Source organism: Myotis myotis, unplaced genomic scaffold (assembly GCF_014108235.1).
Source record: "Myotis myotis isolate mMyoMyo1 unplaced genomic scaffold, mMyoMyo1.p scaffold_m19_p_2, whole genome shotgun sequence".
Lineage (NCBI taxonomy): Eukaryota > Metazoa > Chordata > Mammalia > Chiroptera > Vespertilionidae > Myotis > Myotis myotis.
Window position 1 is genome coordinate 13,806,396 of NW_023416324.1, and position 20,587 is coordinate 13,826,982.

General features: G+C 49.7%; 1 protein-coding gene across 2 annotated transcripts in view; it reads left to right on the forward strand.

Annotated features, from left to right (window-relative positions):
- Positions 1-372: 372 nt before the first annotated feature.
- NIPAL3 (NIPA like domain containing 3) overlaps positions 373-20,587 on the forward strand; it is a 38,945-nt gene continuing 18,730 nt past the window's right edge. For both annotated transcript variants that reach the window (XM_036349714.1, XM_036349715.1), the window contains exons 1-6: positions 373-510; positions 3,655-3,991; positions 11,796-11,864; positions 12,426-12,597; positions 15,196-15,255; positions 17,189-17,334. In XM_036349714.1, the coding sequence (XP_036205607.1) occupies positions 3,899-3,991; positions 11,796-11,864; positions 12,426-12,597; positions 15,196-15,255; positions 17,189-17,334 (540 nt within the window). In that variant the 5' untranslated portion in view covers positions 373-510; positions 3,655-3,898. The remainder of the gene's footprint in view (positions 511-3,654; positions 3,992-11,795; positions 11,865-12,425; positions 12,598-15,195; positions 15,256-17,188; positions 17,335-20,587) is intronic.

A 20,587-nucleotide genomic window follows, 5' to 3' on the forward strand; every position in this document is an offset into this window, starting at 1 on the left:
GTGCAGGATTTGGATCGCGGTGAGAGCGTGGGGTTTGGGGGACTGGATGGCAGGAGCAAAGCCCAGGAGCTGCCACCTGCCCCGCAGGTGGAGGTGAGTGGTCACCTGAGCTCCCCAGGACAGAGGGAAGAGGGGGAGCAGGGTGTGTTCCCAGGTCCTTCCCGTGGCCGCTAGAGGGACCGGCTCGAGGTGAGAGCAACGCTCCTGCAGGCTGTGGCCTCGGCAAGGCTCACCGTGACCCTACGCTTCAACCAAGCCTGGCAGCGCAGCCAATTCGGCAACGTCCCGCCCACCCTCTCTCACAGCCACTCGTCTGAGCAAAGTGCTCTCCAGCTTCTGACTGGCGGGCAGCCGAGCCAATCAAATTGCGGTCTTTGAAAGCAAAACACCGCAGGCCCCAGGCAGCACCGAGTCGGGGCAGGGACTCAGGGGGCTGTGCCTCCGGGTTGCGCGCAGCGGCTCAGTCATTTCTCAGGAACCTCTGATAGGTGGGCCCGAGGGGAGCCGCCGGTGAGTAGTGACTGGGAAGGTGGGAATGGGGGCTTGAGTGCAGCCTTCGTTTCTGCAAACGCGAATGCATTTGTGATCATCCGAGGTCCCCTAGTGTAAACACCCGTCCTTCTGACGGTCACCAGCCTTGTCAGTGTCTCAGAATGTTTTGGGGTTTTTTTTCCCATCTTTGCATCGAAGGTGAGAGGACGGGGGCACGGGCATGCCTTAGTAAAGACGACGACGGGCTTTACCAAATCAGGAAGTGAAATGGAGTGAGCAGGTGGAGTAAGGGGAAGCATTCTCGATCTATGCTGCCCGCTGGAAGTTTAGTTTCCAGCTCAAGGGGAGGGGACTGGGGGGTTGTACCCTTTCGTGAGCCAAAGCCCAGGAAAGGAAACGCGCCTGCTGTCTAACTGGCACTGGTCAGCAAGAAGCTGAATGGCCAGGTGGGAAAAGCGTGTTTTATCTTCTTTTTTTTTCAGACAGCCAAATTATAATACAGACCCTACCCTTAGCAGCTATGAGCTATAGTTCTCTCATCTATAAAACCTGTTCTGTGGGTTGGTGAAATAATTAATTGAGATAAGGCAGAAGGGGTGGAGCGGAAGCAAGCATCTAGTGAATTATCTTTCCTTTCTTGAGCCGCAGCCCTGTGCTCACCAGCGACTGCGAGGGCCTCAAAATGAGGGGATGGCTGGCAACACAGAATCGGTTACTTGTGCTTTGAAGTCAGGAAAAGAGAGTCATTAGGCAAAATATGTATGTCTTATAAGGAAGGACAACTTGCAAAGTGTCCTTCCAGGGCTTTTAGTCCCAACTCCTACCACCTGAGAGCGAGCCTGTTTTTGGAGGCAGTGCCTCTGAGGCCTTGGGGTTCCTGAGGCAGAGGGGGAAGCTGCTTTTTAGAAGCAAATTAAATGACAGCAAACAGAAGCAAAAGCAAACCCACCTGGGCAAGCCAGCCGGTCTCGAGGAGGTTAACAGGCCTGGGTTCCCTTCGCCCCGTTGGCACGTCCCCAAGGCCCGTTTGCTTTCTCGGATATCCTGTGGGTGGGGCTGGGTGTACCGTTGAGCTCTGGAGTGGCGGTTGAGGACCACCCTTGAGGGGGAAGCAGGCCCTGTGCAGCAGGTGCTTCGCAGGCCTGGCTGTTGAGCCGGTCAGTAGGGCCGTCTGGAGGTCACTGTGCCAGGTTCTGGACGACAGCTGGGAAGGGAGCAACTGAACAGGGGATTCCGCAAACATCTTCCGGGAGTTTGAGCTCCAGTGCCCCTTCAGCTCCAGGGTGAAGGCCTCGAAGGGTCTTGCAGAGGTAGGGAGAGCCCTGGGCCAGTCTTTCTTCCTAAGGCTGTTGTGCTAAAAAGTAAAACAGGGATACGTCAATTTAATGCAATGATGCTTTTCACACACACACATTAAAGCGAAGTGTTGAATAATTCTGAATCCACAAGATTGCAGACACTCACAGGGCTTTACCGTCTGGGAGGTCTGGTTTTGGAATGCCAGTTATAAAGCTGTCTGATGAGTGTAATATATGGATATAGGAGTATAGCCCCAGCTGAAGGCCATTTGATAAAGTGACACGTGGACCAAATGGTCTTCAAGGCTGCCCCTGTGCTAAGTCCTGCATCCGGTGTCTCCTCGATGCTGGACACAGCGTTAGCCCTGTGACATATGACTGTGCTGTTCACACCAGGAACCAGCATTCCTGGGTCTAGGGCTAGATAACAGGGGAAAGTGGAAGCCACAGGAAAGACAAGAGGCAGCCTTCTGAAGCCTGGAGTCATGGCAGAGACTGGGTCTGTTTGGCACATAGTAAACCCTCAATAAATATCTGTTGCATGAATGCATGGAATAAAGAAAGGACTATTCATGGGTAAATTAAATAATTAATACGAATAAAATTAAGGGGGGGGGGGGGGGGAGTGGCCAGAGAGAGGTCAATGGGGGAAAAGGGAGACTTAGGTGATGCTTTTAAACTATAAAGAATTTAAGTGATATATGTATAACATAATTTACTCATTACCATTAAAGATTTTTCATGCCAATCCTGTTGATTTCCCCCTGAAAAATCACTATTTTATTTTCTGGCTGAATTATAGTTTGAAATAATTAAAAGAAAAGTTTAAAGTTAAAAAAGAATAAAATCAATACTAATAACAGCTGACATTCACTGACCATTCACTATGCATCCATATTACATGCATGATTTCAGCAAATTCTAACCACAACCCTGTGGTAGGGAGGTTATTACCCATATTTTACAGCAGAGGAAACTGGCTGAAAAGTTAAATTACTTGCCCAAGGTAAAACCAGTAGCACATGGCAGATCAAAAGCAATTTAAAATATTTTAATATTAAAATACACATAGACTTTACAGTAGAATCCAATCTGTGTTATTTTTTTAAATATAAGAGGATCTCAAAGAAACCCTTAACATTTGGGGGGCGGGGAGGGGGTGTTCAGGCCGTGACTCTCACAACACGAGGGCGTACCTTTTCTTTTCTATTTGGTAGAAAAGTTCGAGACCCACTGGAAATATCAGTCCAGTGACGGTAACAGGAATTACCACCATTGGTGGTTTTAACTTGAAGTCACATTATTACCCCCACTTTACAGATGAGACAACTGAGTCTCCAGAGGTAACTGGTTGCACAGATCTTCCACCTCCAGTCCTGTGTTACCTCTCTGACCCTAGGTGGCAGCCCAGTCCTTCCCTTTTCCATGGAGATAACTTTTCTCATTCTTTCTGCCCTAAGTCAGAACCCTGATGGTTTCTTTTGTGACAGTGGGATTGATTGATTGATTGATTGATTGATTGATTGATTGATTTTGAGGCCTGGAGCAGTAGACACAGGCAGTATTCTACTAGAGGATTCTATGGAAAAAAGTAGGACTTAAATTAGGATGGGAGGAAGGAAGCAGAGGGGGAGAGGAAAGGGGATTGTTAAGGGCCAAGGAAAATGATTTTGAGATAGATGAGCCATATCTTTATTAAGGGGACCAAAGGCATGATACAATTTTTTTAATGACCTCACTTCTCATGACACTTTGTTCTTTATCCTAGTGGTATTCTCAGGTAACAAAGCTGGGCTCAATGTTTCACTGTACATGCATTTTTAATGTTCCTCTCCCCCCCCCCCCCCCCATTCCCAACCCCCAGAGCACCGCAGGAATCAGGAAACGCATCCCTGGTTGTCCGCTTGCAGGAATTTGCATGTCTCTGAGTGAAGATGAGGAAAAGGCTATAAATCAGCCAGAAGGGCCTTGAAGGACGGTTTTGGCGTGAGACAGAGATGGCTGGTGGAAGGCGGTGAACACCGCCGGGGACGATGGCTCTCCGCTCCGGTCCCGCGTAGTGCAGCCCAGCTTCTGAGCCAGGCCCGCGGGATGTGCGCTTAGACACCATGGACCGAGCCCACAGCGCAGCCCTGCAGCTGCAGCAGCTCCCGCCCACGAGCAGCGCCGACCCCGGGAGCCAGGGTTCCTTCTCCTACAAGGCAAGAGCTTTTGTTTGCTTGTTTTCTGTTTTGGAATTGTGTCTTTCTCTAACAAGAAGGTAACACAGCACAGCATCCATTGGCTAACGGAGATGTCTAGGGTCTGCGTGCCTATCGCTGGCAGATACAGGCAGGCGCTCCACACACGTGGAAGAAAGTATAATCAAAGAAAAGAAATGCTCATCCAAATACAAAACAATACGGAGGTAAAGAAATATTTTTAAAGGAATGCGGTCACACTTTGAAGATTTACTTCTTTAAAGCAATCACCTATCCCATTACTCATACACCACCTGGGTTCATACTTCAGCATTACTTGCTTCCTGCCTTTTTCCCGAATTACAAATCTGGGATCTGATTGTGCAGGAAGTTTTGTATCTTGGTTGTTTCAGTTAACCTTGTTTGTGGAGCATTTCCCCATGTCACTGATTGGTGATGCAAAGCCTGTTGTTGGAATGATTGCCCCATAATCTGTTGAGCTTCTATATCAAAACTCGCTGGCTCAGTGGTTGAGCATGGACCTATAATCCAGGAGGTCACCATTCGATTTCCTAGTCAGGGCTCATGCCCGGGTTGTGGGCTGGATCCCCAGTATGGGGCGTGCAGGAGGCAGCCGATTAATGATTCTCTCATTGATGGTTCTATCTCTCTCTCCCTCTCCCTCTCCCTCTCTGAAATCAAGTTAAGAGCCAGCAGCTTGCCTTGAGTTGCAGCCCTGCCCTCCGCCCTACCCAACGGGGAATGGATTCTGGTTGTTGGGGGACCAACGGGCTGAGCCACCCAGGAGGCAGCGTGGCAGCCAGTCCTTGGCAGTGGAGGCTGCGCCTCAGCCCAGAAGGGTTTCGCCGCAGTTTCTTCCGTTTAGCAAACAGGAATTTCAACTGAGCATATGGAGCCGCGGTTCTCAGCCCTGGCGGCACGTTAGAGTCCCCTGGGAACCTTTTTAAAATCCTGATTCCTGGGCCTCATCCTCCGGGAATTCTGTTTCTTTGTTGTGGGGTGAGGCCACAACATTAGTAACAAAGAAACAGAATTTCCGGAGGATGGGGCCCAGAAATCAGGATTTTAAAAAGATTCCCAGGTGATTCTAATGTGCAGCCAAGCTTGAGAACCACTGATGTAGAGGGTGTCTCGAAAAAATGTGTACACACTTTGTCTGCAGATTCTATTACATTTTCAGAATAAAATGTATTTTAATAAACACTGCCTTTATAATCATTCAAAGTGTGTCTACGTTTATGGGACACCCTGTACATCCAGGCCTGCACTGGGCGGGATGCGAACTGTGTCCATTATTGCTTCCTGGAGGAGCTTACCATCTACAAGGGAGGTAGAGGAAGGGATTTCCATGGGTACCTACCCTTCAGGACAGAATTTTGTGCAAAAATAGAGATATAGCAGGGTGTTTTGAGAGTGGTCTTTAGAACCAGAGATACCGGGCTTCAGATCTCAGCTCTGTCACGTTCTAGCATTATAACTCGGGGAAAGCCATGTAACTCTGCTGCAGGTCAGTTTTAGGTCCGTCCTATAGGGCGGGTATGAGGGTGACCTGACGCTGCAGAGGACACAGGATCTACCTGCACCATCCCATTTCTGATTTTGGAAATCCTGCCCATGCTCCCAGCTCCAGCTCAGGTATCACCTTTTCCATGAAGCCTTTGTCAGTCTTCCTGGCAGGAAACTATCGGTCCTTTATCCACACTTCCATGGCCAATTCACTATCACTGTAGTCATCATCGTCACCATCACAGCAGCTAACATCTGCTGAGTGTTTACTATATGACAGGGACTGCTAATCTTCACAAAACCCCCGTAAGGAAAAAAAGGGGACATATGTAATACTTTCAACAGTAAAGAATTATTTTTTAAAAATAAAGAGAAATATCCTTGGGTGGGGATTTAAAAAACAAACAAACCCATAAGGTGGCTATTACTATAATCCCATTGTACATTTGAGGAAGCTGGTACAGAGAGGTTAATTAACTTGCCCAAGGCCACACAGTCAGTAGGTGTAGTAAAGCTGGGATTCGAATGGAGTCTGAGTACATCCACGGCCCTGGTTCTATGCACCACTCCCTGCTGCCTGCAGTATGCCAGCACTCTGGGAAGCCCCTTCTGTCCCTGGCACTGGTTATTGTCAAAATGGCAGTGCCTCGCCTGCTGGAGAAGGTAAGCAACAGGAGCTGGCCTGAAGCCAGGCTACACATGTAGCAGAGCCTGGTTAGCTGGACTGCTACCATATCTCTTGTATTCGACTGTGAGTAACCCGCAGAGCAAGCCAGAATGCTTCTACTTAACGGTTAGCAGGTTAAGCCCAAGGGATTGTGGGAATTCAGGTTAAACAAGTGATGAGTGGTCTTGTCACCGTGGGATCTAAATGAAGGCTGTTGTCAGCAGATGTAAAGCAGTCCTTGGAGCAGGAGATTGGAGCTGAGGTTCCACCTGGATACCAGTAGCCGAGCAGAGCTTCCTGCCTTGGTGACCTTTGGCTGCTTTTCCCGGAACAGTTTGTTTCCTTTCAGCGTTGTAGCTGGTAAAAGGTCAATTCTTGGATCAGAGAATATGAGAGCCAGAAAGGATCCTTACTGTTGCTAATAGTAATGATAATAATGAAAATGAAAATTGTAAAATTAATAGTAACACCTAGAATTGTTTTCGTATTTATTATGTGTCATGTAATGTTTCAACACATGCCTTATCCTATATAATAAAAGGGTAATATGCAAATTGACCGAATGGTGAAACGACTGGTCGCTAAGGCGCGCACTGACCACCAGGGGGCAGACGCTCAATGCAGGAGCTGTCCCCTGGTGGTCAGTGCGCTCCCACAGAGGGAGCCACGCTCAGCCACAAGCCTGGCTGACAGCTGGCCAGCACAGTGGTGGTGGCGGGAGTCTCTCCCGCCTCTTTGGCAGCTCTAAGGATGTCTAAGGGGGGAGCGGGCCTAAGCCAGCACTCAGACATCCCCTGAGGGCTCCCGGACTGCTAAAGGGTGCAGGCCAGGCTGAGGGACCCACACCCCCGCCCCTCCCCGCCCGTGCACAAATGTTGTGCACCGGGCCTCTAGTTTCTATAACATGACAACCCTATGGAGTGCTATGCTCAGCTCCAGTTTTCAGAGGGGAAGCCGAGGCTCCGAGAGTTCACACAGCGTCAGTGGCAGAGGCAGGACCCCAGCCCAGGTTGGTAGCATTCAAAGTTCACAGTCCACACAAGGAAGCGGAAGCAAAGGGAGAAGTGGCTTTGGTTTACTGCCCTCCCCGCCCCCTTGATATTTGGGTCTGTTGAAGCCATGGCTAGAAGCAGCCGTGTCTGAAATCCGGCTGTCTGCCCTCACCCCACTTCCCTCGCCAATAACACACCCATTCAGAGGCTGCACTATGAATACCCTGCCCGAAAGTCCTGGTCTGTGCCTCATGTCCATTCGGATTAATAAAGCCCCCGTCATTCCCAAAATATCGCGGTTTGGACTAGATATGTCCTGAATAGGAGGCTCCTGGTAGTTGGGAGGCCTCACTACTTCCTCACCTGTAATCTATTGGGGACCAAAGTGTTAGGAGACCTGTGTTCAGGTCTGGCCCTGCCACTTGCTCACTCGGTGACTTTGGCTGAGTCTTGGGCCTTCTTAGGTAACTGAGATTTCCCGCCCACCCAGGTATTTGCCTTTAAAATGAGGGCGGCCCTCCTCCCCTCCACCCCTCCCTTCCACTTCAGGTGAAACCCAACTAGGCGTTGCCTCAGAAGAATCCTCTCCGTCAGGTGTTGCGGCTGAAGGACTCAAGATGTCGCAGGTGAAGGCGGCGATCTGAGGCTGCCCCGAGACCTGCCTGGCAGTGGGAACGCCACTGTTTCGGCCGCATCTTTTCCTAAGGGACAGAGCCACTGACTCCAGGGTCAGGTCCCTGTGTCCACTTACGAACACGTCTTCGTTGTTGTTAATCCTCACCCGAGGAAATTTTTCCATTGACTTTTAGAGAGAGTGGAAGGGGTGGGAAGAGACAGACAGAGAGAGAGAAACATCAATGTGAGAGAAACACATTAATTTGTTGCCTTCTACACGCACCCTGACCAGGGCCAGGGATCGAGCCTGCAACCTAGGTACCTGCCTTTGACCGGAATCGAACCCGGGGCCGCTCTATCCACTGAGCCAAACCAGTGAGGGCTACTTATGAACACTTTAAAGAACTTCCATGGGAACACCCGGAGTGTTCCTCAGCAGAGAGGAGCAGTGTAGATTGGGAAAGTTCCCACTGGTGCCCAGAGGTGGGGCTGCCAAGGCGCCGCCTCCAGCCCGCAGACCTGGGCACCCCCACTGTACAGTTTTCAAGCTCTGAGACTTGGAGGAGGAGCGGAATATCAGGAGTCCTGCTTACAGACATGGTCGTTGCCTCCACTCTGAATTGCCCTTGGCCAGACACTGGAGGGCGGCTAATAGGTGGGTGTTCCAACTGTAACCCCTGGGCCCAAGGCCACTTCTTTGCATGACTTTAAATTCTCATAAAATTGCACCAGTCACCACTTCACAAGGGTTTGGGGCATAATTATTGTGGATGGAGCCCTTTGAACCGCTTTGATGACAGGGCGTTAGGTACGTTACGCTGCGACTAACATGCCTATAACCAGTTATTATCCGTGGGGATGAATATGCTTACAGACGTGGCTTCTTAAAGAACCCCCAGCTGCCGTGTCATTAGTGGGAAGTAGCACTTACAAGGTGGGGCTATTTTTTTCCTAATTTATTTTGAAGCCTCGGTCTGGAGGGGTCGTTATCCCCAGGAAACTGGAAGTCAGACCTTCAGCTTCAAACCCTTCATGCTCACCTTGAGCAAGTCAGTTTACGTCTCAGCCTTACTGTGCTCATCTGTCACCTCCTTTCCACTGAATGTGCTAAACACAGGACTCGTGGTAGAACCCACTTCAGAGGGTTGTTTGTGGCCCCGAGGAGGGGATGCGTAGAACGGCCTGGCGCCGTGCCCAGGTGTGTAAATGCTCCATAGACCCCCGCCTTTGTTGTCATAGTAACCCTTTAACCACGTGTTTACTGCTTAGATTGGTTGACCCTTGGGAGGTTTACAGTTTTCATTTCTAGGTTTCACCCTCTTCCCCCTCCCTGCAATAGGTTTGGCTTGTCCGTGTGGCCATGCAGCAGCCCCCTTCATCTCTTCCCTTCCACTTGGAGAGTTGTCAGCACCACCTGCTCAGGCCGCCTGGTGCTCTGAGGCATCAGCGGGGACAGCGTGGTGTCTCTGGGTAGAGGAATAGAGCAGCTACCGATTGTAGGTTGAATGAACCATATGGAACTGCCGCCTTGGCAGGTCAAAGGCAGCTGAATATTGGCAGTTTCATATGGTTCACCCTAATGCTAAGTGCTGTCTTCAAATTATCTGAGGAGGTTCATGCACCAACCCTGGGCCGGAGGGGGGGGGGGGCGGGGGTGCACTGTTATTCCCCAGGGAGAAAGGCACCCAGGCTGAAGCAAGCCAATCTCACGGGCCACCTGACCCCAGCAGCGTCCTCGGAACAGCCCTTGCTCAGGTCTCTGGCTTTTGCCCAAGTCCTGGAGGCTGTGTCCAGCTCTCCTTCATCTCCCATAAAGGTGATCGAGCAGCTCTGAGGTGTTGGAGCTGGAACCAGAGTCCTTTTGTCGCCTGTCTGACCAAGGCAGTTCCTGTAGAATCTGCTTGTTAACCCTTTTTAACAATTCCGCCTCCTCATTAGCACAGGTAAACTAAATGACTGGGCAGAACACATGCTTGGCCACCAGGTGTTTATTTGACCCTCAGGAGGTTGAGGTCTCTGCTTTGTATCTTTAAGAGCCGCACTTAATGAAGGGCTGCCTTTGAGGTCCTCAGACTGGATCTTCTGAAGAAGCACTGTGTTTCCTCAGAGAGGAAGGGAGAGGGAGAGAGAGATAGAAACATCAATGACGAGAGAGAATCACTGATCGGCTGCCTCCTGCACGCCCCACTCTGGGCATCGAACCCGCAACCCGGGCATGTGCCCTTGGCCAGAATCAAACCCAGGACCCTTCAGTCCACAGGCCGACACTCTACCCACTGAGCCAAACCGGCTAGGGCTCCTCACACATTCTTTTAGTTGGTTACTGGCATCGGGGTTCTTGGGTTCCCTAAGATAGAAATCGAGAGGAGACCCCAGAGAAATTTCCAGATAGATTTTATTAAGCATTTTCCTGAGCACAAGGCAGGCAGCACAGAGGAAAGGCAGGTCCCCTGAGCTGGCTCGGGGCTGGCTCTGCTTGGCTTTTTATAAGCTGGGGACGAAGCAGGCTTGCACGAAAACATGGGCTTTTAGAAAAAGGGGGGCTTGTGGGATTTTCCACGTCAGGGTAGGAGAAGGAAGTGGTTAGAAGGGAGATAAAATTTTGCATGTTTTTAAAAGCGGGGAGTGGAGAGTGGTGACATGCTTGTGGTCATCATACCCGATGTTCCTTCTGGCCACCTGGCCTTACCTTGGCTTTCTGGCCACCAGGTATATTTTTCACTCCTGAGTGCAGTCCCTATACTGTCTCAAGTTGACATCTAAAACTTAAAACTTTCGCCCTGGCAGGCTTGGCTCAGTGGGTAGAGTGTTGGCCTGCAGACTGAAGGATCCCAGGTTCGATTCCAATCAAGGGCACATGCCTGGGTTGCGGGCTCAATCCCCAGTAGGGGACGTGCTGGAGGCAGCCAATCAATGATTCTCTCTCATCATTGATGTTTCTATCTCTCTCCCTCTCCCTTCCTTTCTGAAATCAATAAAAATATATTTAAAATAAATAAATAAAACGTATAACTTTCCATTATAAATTTAAATATTTGCAAAGGATGTCATTCCTGGCACATCTACATACTGATTTTAAAAACAGCCTCTGCCGAAACCGGTTTGGCTCAGTGGATAGAGCCTTGGACTGCAGACTGAAGGGTCCTAGGTTCGATTCCAGTCAAGGGCACATGCCCGGGGTGTGGGCTCAATCTCCAGTAGGGGGCATGCAGGAGGCAGCGGATCAATGATTCTCGCTCATCATTGATGCCCCCCCCTTTCTCCTTTCCTCTCTGAAATCAATAAAAATATATTTTAAAAATAAAATAAAAAACAAGCCTGGCTGGGTGGCTCAGTAGTTGAGCATCATTGATGTTTCTATCTCTCTCCTTCGCCCTTCCTCTCTCTGAAATCAATAAAAACATTTTTTTTTAAAAAAAAATAAACACTTCTTCTGCACTTAACTGAAGCCTAGGGAATATAAAGGCCACTTGACACTGACCACCGTCCTTCGAAGGCTCTTCTGTAACAGCTGGAAATGTTACAACATTCCTTTTTCTCCTTGAATGTGTATTTCTCTTCTGTTTTCTCCACAGAATTTTATCACAAATTTGTGTCTATCTTTTAACACTTAAACATGTTATGAATACCTATCATACTTCTATACAAGAAAGAATGTAGAGTATGTAATCAAATTTCATTTTTAAAAAGTTCCTTTGGTATAAAGTTCTTCGGTATAAAAATCTGGAAGTGTTTTTTTAATTGATACAATTGATTAATGCAGCATAATGTTTTATAGTAATTATTAAGTAAAAGGTGATATTGCTCTAGGAATGAATATTTGAGTGAGAAGAATGAGACTGTTCTTTCAATACTCTAGACAAATACTCCTGGTTGCTAGAATGGGAGTTTACTATCCATTCTGTTCCAAGTTTCGGTTTTTATCTAGAAGTGTTGAGAACCTGTTCAAACCATTGGGAAATGGGTCCTGGGGCCCCTGAACTTCGGCCCAACTTACATCTGTTTCTGTAACCTTTCCTCACAGGAAAACTTGATCGGCGCCCTTTTGGCCATTTTCGGGCACCTTGTGGTCAGCATTGCACTTAACCTCCAGGTGAGTGTCAGTCACCAGCACTGGCTGGGGCCGAGATGCAGCCGATAAGCCAGGGTGTCTGGTGCAGGCCCAGCTGCCTCCACTCTGGGGGAAGTTGCCCACTCCATCCCTGGGATGGGCCTGGGACAATACCCTGCGGTCTTTCCTTAGTCACTGCCTCAGTTTCTACGCCCCACGTTCACATTTCCAGAACAAAGGATACTGGCCTTCCTTGGCCCAAGTACCCACCCGAGGGAAGGCAGGGTCCGCTGATACCCACAGGGCTGCCCAGCAGAGCTGCCCACCCTCCTACAGAAGAGAGTGCAGCTGAGCAGGCACCCGGACATGGGGACCCTTGGGCATTGCGGTCAGAGGGAGAGGGCCAGCCTGAGGCCAGGCTAAAGTGGGGGTGGCTAAAGTGGGGGTGCCTAGCCCGTGGCCCCCTCCCCAGACTGCACACTCTGTGACGTGTTAGAAATGCTCCTGTATTGAATTGTTAAGGCTTCCCGGGCAGTTTGGAAACTACTGTCTTTGAATAACAATTTAGTACTTGGATCGCTACTGCTTTACTTACTGTTCTAGAAGTACTGCCACATCCGGCTGGCAGGCACCAAGGACCCCCGGGCCTATTTCAAGACCAAGACATGGTGGCTGGGCCTGTTCCTGTTGCTGCTGGGCGAGCTGGGCGTGTTTGCCTCCTACGCCTTCGCTCCTCTCTCACTGATCGTGCCCCTCAGCGCAGTCTCCGTGATCGGTAAGACCAGCCTCTCCCATCCCTCCCTGAGACTCAGTTGCTTGTGTGACCACCGGGATCAATGATACCTGTTAAGCGTACCAGCTTTTGCTTGGGTAATAACAGCTAGCGCTTACAAGGGCTTCATACACACCGGGCCCTGCCCTCCTGTGTGGGTATTAATTCTTCTAACCCGCTTGGCAGCCTTTTGCGGGAGATGCTGTTATTATCCCCATTTTACAGACGAGGAAACCGCGGCACAGAATGGTGAGGTTACTTCCCCCAAATCATACAGCCCGTGAGGAGCAGGGCTGGTATATGAACTAGACTGTCTGCCTCCAGAATCTGTTTAAGATTCAGAGAGTTTATCAGAATTGCTTTTTTTTAAGTTGTTGACATTATTATAGCTGTCCCCTAGACTGCTTTTTATTTCCACTTCAGAAGGAAGATACACCTTAACCTCTTCATCCCAACACCGTCAAGATAATCTAAGCCAGGGGTCCTCAAACTTTTTAAACAGGGGGCCAGTTCACTGTCCCTCAGACCGTTGGAGGGCCGGACTATAGTTTAAAAAAAAAACTATGAACAAATTCCTATGCACACTGCACATATCTTATTTTGAAGTAAAAAAACAAAACGGGAACAAATACAATATTTGTATTTGCATGTGGCCCGCGGGCTGTAGTTTGAGGACCCCTGATCTAAGCCCTTACAGAGCACAGACATCAGGCATCCATCATGGCATTCCTTCCTGGTGAGTCTCGGTGGGCCCCCAGCATTCTCAGATTCAGGCAGCCACTGCCAGTTACCAGGAGCTGGCAAAGGAGTGGAAACCTGTTTGCTTACGCTGGTCCTATGATAAGACCCTCATTTTCTTGGCCAGGGTTGGTACATTGGCCACCCACACAGTATCTTTTAAAAATATAGTTTGAATGCCTTTAGCTGAGGCAGGTCGTGGGCCATAGCCCGAACCTTTTCCTGTTGTCTCACGTCTGACCCACTTCCTACATCTGTGTGTCTGCCCAGCCCCTACAGTTATTTAGATGTGTCCTCTGCCCATGGCCGATCTTGCCAAAGGGCTTTCAGAACTTCATTCGCAGTGAGGAGTGCGTGGCTGAGTGATCAAATGCATTAAATATTAGTCTTTGAATTTTAATAAAGATGAAATAATCAAATTCTTCAAAATAAGGGGCTGAATTATAATGATGGCCTTGAGGTAGCAGCCACTGGAAATTCAGAGGTTCTTACGGCTTCTCAAGTCACCGGTGAGACATAATTTTAAAAATAACACTAATCACCATTTACGGATACTCAGTACTTATGAGTCACTGTTCCAAGTACTTTAATAATAATTATAGTCCAGTTTTTGAGCATTTACCATGTGACAGATGATTTACACGTATTATCTCATTGATTTGCCCCTATTGCTAGGAGAAGGGGGTATTGTCAGTGGTGTGCTGATAAAGCCACTGAGAGGGAGAGTGAGCGAAGAGGAGGAAGAGGCAGGAGGAAGGAGGGAAGGGACAGAAAGCGGGAGGAAGACCTGATTTGTAGTGTTTCTGATTTACATGGTGTAAACATGCCCACTGTGGCTGTTTTCAAGCTACCCATGGTTTCCTGAATATGTAGCAACCGCAGCTGCTGCAAGCCGGATCCAGCACCCCCTTTCCTTCACTGCGTTCTAAAACAGCGGGACATAAACACGGAAGTCAGATACAGATCAGAAGTTATGCTTTTTTACTAATAAAAGCTCAATTAGAGCACGCAGCTTAGGGGTGCAGCCAAATGGACTGTCTTCTCATTTCCCAACTAGACCTTGGGCCAGTCTCTCAGAAAACATTTGGGTTTGCAGAACAGAACACTCCCCCAGAATTACAGCCTCACTTAGTCTGGGACAGAAAAGGAAGGACAAAGAACCAAACCTCAGTGTGTAAATTCTTTTGATAGATTGGCCCCACTCCGTTGAGAAATGCAGACAATGGGGCAAGAGACAGAAGGGCCTGTCCATTGGAGGGCCCCCCCCCCCGCCCCCCACCCCGACCTGGAAAAATGTCATAGAGTAGGGACCTGAGACCCACCCTTTAGGGCAGTCACAGAAGTTTGAGTGCATCTTCCGTGTGGCAAGTCAGGAAGAAACAAGATCCAGGTGAAAATGTCAGCAGTAGACACTGCAGTACGAGGAGCCAGAGCCCTGGCCGTCCGTGGTCCTGGGTTCGAGGCTAGCCTGCGCCTACCAGCTGTGTGACCTTGCGTGGGTCTTCGCCTCTCTCAGCCTCAGTGTCCTCATTTTTCAAATGGGAATAACAGCAGCGCCCACCTCAAAGGGTGAACGTACCAGAAATAACTAGTCAGTTGCCTGTCGCCCAGCAAGTACTCCTGGCGTGTAGGAAATCCTCAGGAAGGCCCAGAGAGGAGCCTCCCTTTCCGAGAGGGACCCACAGGGAGACCAGAAGGGGCTGAGCTCTTGGGAGCATGCGCGAGAGGACAGGAAGGACCAGGCTCCAACGCACGCAGATGAGCCAACCCCGTGGGCATGGGCAAAGGGACTCCTTGTGACTGACGGATGGCACCTCATTCTCTTTTCCCTGTGCTTTCTGTCTGTCTGTCTGTCTGTTTTAGCGAGCGCCATCATAGGAATCATATTCATCAAGGAAAAGTGGAAACCTAAAGACTTCCTGAGTAAGTGCACCGATTGGAGCCCCTGTTCCTAATTGTGTGCTTGTCTTTTCCTCGTTATAACGCCAGCTCTCGGCAGTTAGAGGCTGTCTGTTCCCTGCGCCCCGTGTGGGTCTATATTCCACTCTCATCGGGAGAGCTGGGATTTTCATCAGTGGCTCCCAAACCATTCAAAAATCAGTGTTGATTGAGCACCTGCTGTTGGGATTTTAGGAAGCCAGAGGAAAGGCGCCCTCGTTCCCTCCCTGCGTTCTAAAGCAGCGGGAGGTAAACACGGGGGGGGGGGGGGGGGCGCAGACACTGGAGATCAGCTGGTGAGCTTTATCACCAACAAACGCTAAATCAGAGCACGCAGCGTAGGGGTGCCGCCAAACGGACGTCCTCCCCGTGTCCCAACTAGACCCTGGGCCTGTCTCCCAAGAAGACATTTGGGTTTGCAGAACAGAACACCTCCCCAGAATTACTGCCTCACACAGTCTGGGGCAGAAAAGGAAGGAACAAGAAACCTCAAACCCTGGGGGCATAAATTCTTTTGATAGATTGGCCCCACTCAGTTGAGAAATGCAGACAATGAGGCAAGAGACTGAAGTGTCTGTCCAGTGGAGTTCTCCCCAAACCCGGGGAGTGGGGAAGATGTGTTCCCCTAAGATACCTACTAAGTGCCACACTCTGTTGCAGGGGCCAGGGATACAGCAGTACGACAGACAGGGTTCCTGTGTGAATGGAGATTACAGTCGTGTGTGTGTGTGTGTGTGTGTGTGTGTGTGTGTGTGTGTGTGTGTTGGTGGGGAGGGCATACAATAAACAAGTGAACAACTAAATAAACAAAATATTTCTAAATCTCAGTGAGTGCTTTGGAGAAAATCGTATGCTTCTTGGTAGGCCCTGGGAACATGGGAATACGTTACCTAGTCTGGTCAGGGTTAGATTCTCTGAAGAGGAGAATTTTCAGCCCAAACCTAAAGTGATACTAAGGAGACTACTATGCCAAGTTTGTGAGCAGAGTGTTCCGTGTCGAGGGAGCAGCAGGTACAAAGGCCCTGGGGTAGGAGATAGCTTGGTGTGTCCAGTATCGGTGAGGCCAGTGGTGGAGAGTGATGAGTAAAGTGGGAAGGAGGACATGAGAGCAAGGAGGCATGGAGGACTGGATGATGTCCGGCCTTATAAGCTGTGCTAAGGAGTTCAGGAGTGACATGATGGTGGCACCTGAAATGCCCATCAACAGTAGAATGGACACACTGTGTCCTATTCACACAGTGGACCGGAGAGCGAAGGAAGTACTGCTACACATACAATACAGATGAAGCTCACAGGCTTCATCTGGTGTGAGCACAGACACAAGAGAATATACCGTATGAACCCATTTAGGTAAAGAACAAACCAGGCACTCTCGGTGCTGGTGGAAGTCAAAGTGTTCCCCTGGGGGTGGGGTCCAGTGATTGGGAGGGGACACAGGTGAGGATTTGGGGGTCCTGTGAAGGTTCCCTTTTGGATCTGGGTGCTGGTTATATGGGTGTGCTCACTTTGTAACAATTCATTGAGCATTTTGGGGGGATTAATCCTCACAGGATATTTTTCCCATTGATAGAGTGGAAGGAAGTGAGGGGCGAGGGAGAGAGAGAGAAACATTGATGTGAGAGAGATACATCGATTGGTTGCCTCCCGCACGAGCCCTGACGTGGGGCCAGGGATCAAACCTGCAACCCTTCGGTACACAGGCTGATGCTCTATCCACTGAGCCACACCAGCCAGCCCCATCAAGCCCTTTTTTGTGTGCATGCTACACCTCATTAAAAAAAAATAAGATCATCTCTTTTTTAAGTAAAGAAAACCCAACAGTATAAACTATACCAGGTCAGCTGTGCTGCCCCAGAAGCACACCCTGGCCGGGGCCTGTGCCTGCTGTGAGCCCTTGACAGCCTCCCCTTCCCCGCAGGGCGCTACGTCTTGTCCTTTGTCGGCTGCGGTTTGGCCATTGTGGGCACCTACTTGCTGGTGACATTCGCACCCAACAGCCACGAGAAGATGACGGGCGAGAACATCACCAGGCACCTCGTGAGCTGGCCTTTTCTCTTGTACATGGTAAGAGAAGCCTGGTCCTTCCACCTGAAACACTGGGAGGGGGGACCGCGTCTTAGAAACCAGAAGCCTGAGGGCCCAGCATTAGGGTGTTCATGTGAATCGTGACGTATTCCACAGCACTGAAGAGGGTGCACGGTCCACGGGGAGATGCTTTCTTCGCTGAGGTCCTGGGGAGTGTTTAAAACTGCATATGGAGTGTGGTAACTTTATCCTTCAGAGGAATTTGTGGGTATGCACACCTAATCTATATATATAAAAGCCTACACGACTGTCCTATCGTTCAACTGTCCAACCGGTAGCCATGACGTGCACTGACCACCAGGGGGCAGGCGCTCAACGCAGGAGCTGCCAATCTGCGGTGACTTGGCAGCTGTGGTTCTTGGGTGGCACACCTGGAACCAGAGAGGAGGGAGCCCGATTCCGGGGGGTGTCACCCGAGAACTGCCCTCTTGCAATTGGGACCCCTCAGAGGATGTCAGAGTGCCGGTTTTGGCCCAATCCCCGCAGGCCAGGCCGAGGGACCCCACTGGTGCATGAATCCGTGCGCGGGGCCTCTAGTGTATCTATAAAAGACTAGATGCAAAAACAAGTTCCATCAGTAGTTGTCTTGAAGAGATAGAATTATGGCTGAGCTTTATTTTGTCTTCATCTGTATGTATCATCCAGAATTTCTACAAGGAGCATTTCACACTTTAATGGTAAGAAGAAAAGTTAAAAATGTTAACAATTATAACATGTTATTTACTTATTTTTGCCCAGTATCACTGGGCAGCTGGTAGAAGCTGATAGAAACACGGTAGACACTGAAAACTTTGTCCCCTGAACGCCCAGTCAGAGCTCAGTCCTCTCTCCGCCCAGTTACATCCCGTGTTAGGTCTGCAAATAAACTAGTCAAGGAAAACATTGAAGGTGTTTGCCAAAGCTGCTGGTGTGTTCCTGCCCCCAGCCTGGCACTGGGTATCATCTCAGGTTCTCTCAACAGCCCTGTAAAGTAAGTGTTTTTCTCTCCATTTTTTGGATGAGAAAACCGGAGCCCAGGGCGGGTAGCTGACTTGCTCTGAGTCCCATGAGAGCGCAGCTGGACTCAAAGCCAGGCCTGCCTGGCCTCGGTGCCACCGTCCTTCACCATGGCTGCCAACGCCAGTGTTGACTGTGCCCTCCTGACGTGAGCAGCCTGGGACCACGCACCCCTTTTCCTCAGCTTTCCCACAGGACAGAAGAAAGATGTCCACAAGACGGGGGCTGTGTCACCTCCCTGCGGGCCAGCCCCAGCAGTTAGTTACCTGCAGGACAGGGCCGAAGACCCACCTGTGTAGGAAAAAGTTTACCCTTAACACAGGCTCGAATCCATTTATACTCAAGTAATTAAATTGACACCATAATTCTATGAAGTAGCATTATGGTGCGGTCACCACCCCAAGCTTGTAAGTGGCAGAGCCAGGATTTGGACCTGGACAGTCTAGCTCACAGTCTGGCTCCAGGGCCCACGTGCTTTACCGCTAGGCTACGCTGCCTGAGGCCAGGAGGCCACAATGTCTGGCGGTGTGGCCTTGGCCCAGTCACTGAACCGGAAGCCCTGTCTCCTTCTCTAAACGGGCGGAGTCGCTGGCCCTGGGCTGCTTGTTGGGAGAGGAACACCATGCTCAGGGGCGGTTCAGCTGATCTGCTTTCATTGTGACCGAGACAGCACTGCCAGCCAGAGAGATGCAGCCAGATCAAATCAATAAATATTTCTGAGAGTCTGTTAGGTGCCAGACACTGTGGGTTAAAAAACAGTACATGAGACACGCCCACAGAACCCCTGGTCTGCCCAGAGGCACCCACTCATGCACGGCCCTCTCACGAGAGAATGCCGCGTGCCGTTCCAGCTTGCGTTTAGGCTTCGGGAAGAACGGCCGAAAAATGGGCCCCCCTGCACGCACGCACAGTGGCTGGGGATGCTCAATAACTCTCTCCATCTGCTGGATGGGCTGTTCTGCAGCCATTATAGCTAATTATGACAACTTCATAAAACATGAACATTGTTGATGGTAACCAAAAGCAGCCCGGTACAAAACTGTGCGTTGACTGTGATGACAAGTAGGTAAAATATGTATTCACTGTGACAAAAACAGGAAGAAACAGGAAAATGAGAACAGCTGTGTTTTGCGGTCTCTCATTATGAGGAATTTTCTCTTCAAAATGCCCATTAATGTATCTGCATCGGTTTTTATAACAAATAAACTCCGGTAGGAGGCTGGGGTAGGCAAATGGAGCCAAGCCATTGCCGGACGGTTCTGCTTTAGTTGTGCTGGGAGCCGGGGCTGGCTTTGCTTCTTGGGGAACTGTTGCCCAAGGTCTGAGCCTTTGAGGAGTAGAAAGGACAAGTTGTTAATCCAAGATGGGGGAACTTGACAAGCTTTAGATTTGCCATTGTCTAATAGTAAGAGTCTACTAAATGCCAGACATTGTGGCCTCCTGGCCTCGGGGAGTGTAGCCTAGCAGTACAGCACGTGGGCCCTGGGGCCAGACTTTAAGTTAGACTGTCCAGGTTCAAATCCTGGCTCTGCCACTTACAAGCTTGGGGTTGTGACCTTACCATAATTCTATGAAGTAGAATTATGGTGCCAATTTACTTGAGTATAAATAAAATGGTGAGAGTGGTCTCTGGCTTATTTCTGTGTTCATTAAGTGAGCCTGCGATAATACCGTGTAAGGTAAGAATTATCATCCCTATTTCACAGAGGAGGTAACTGAGGTTTAGAGAAGTGACTTGCCCAAGGTCACACCGCTAGTTCAGAAGCAGATCCCAGGTCAAACCGGGGCCTCCCTGACTCGTGTCCTCTTCTTTCTTTTCTTTTCTTTTAAAATATGGCCCTCACCGGTTTGGCTCAGCGGATAAGAGCATCGGTCTGCGGACTGAAGGGTCCCAGGTTCGATTCCGGTCCAGGGCATGTACCTGGGTTGCGGGCACATCCCAGTAGGGGGCGTGCAAGAGGCAGCTGAATCGATGTTTCTCATCGATGTTTCTAACTCTGTATCCCTCTCCCTCTCCCTTCCTTTCTGAAATCAATAAACATATATTTTTAAAAATATATATTTTATTGATTTTTTACAGAGAGGAAGGGAGAGGGAGAGAGATAGAAACAAAAGTGATGAGAGAGCATCATTGATTGGCTGCCTCCTGCAGGCTCCCTACTGGGGATCAAGCAGGCAACCGGGGCATGTGCCCTGACCTCCTGGTTCATAGGTCGATGTTCAAACACAGCCACGC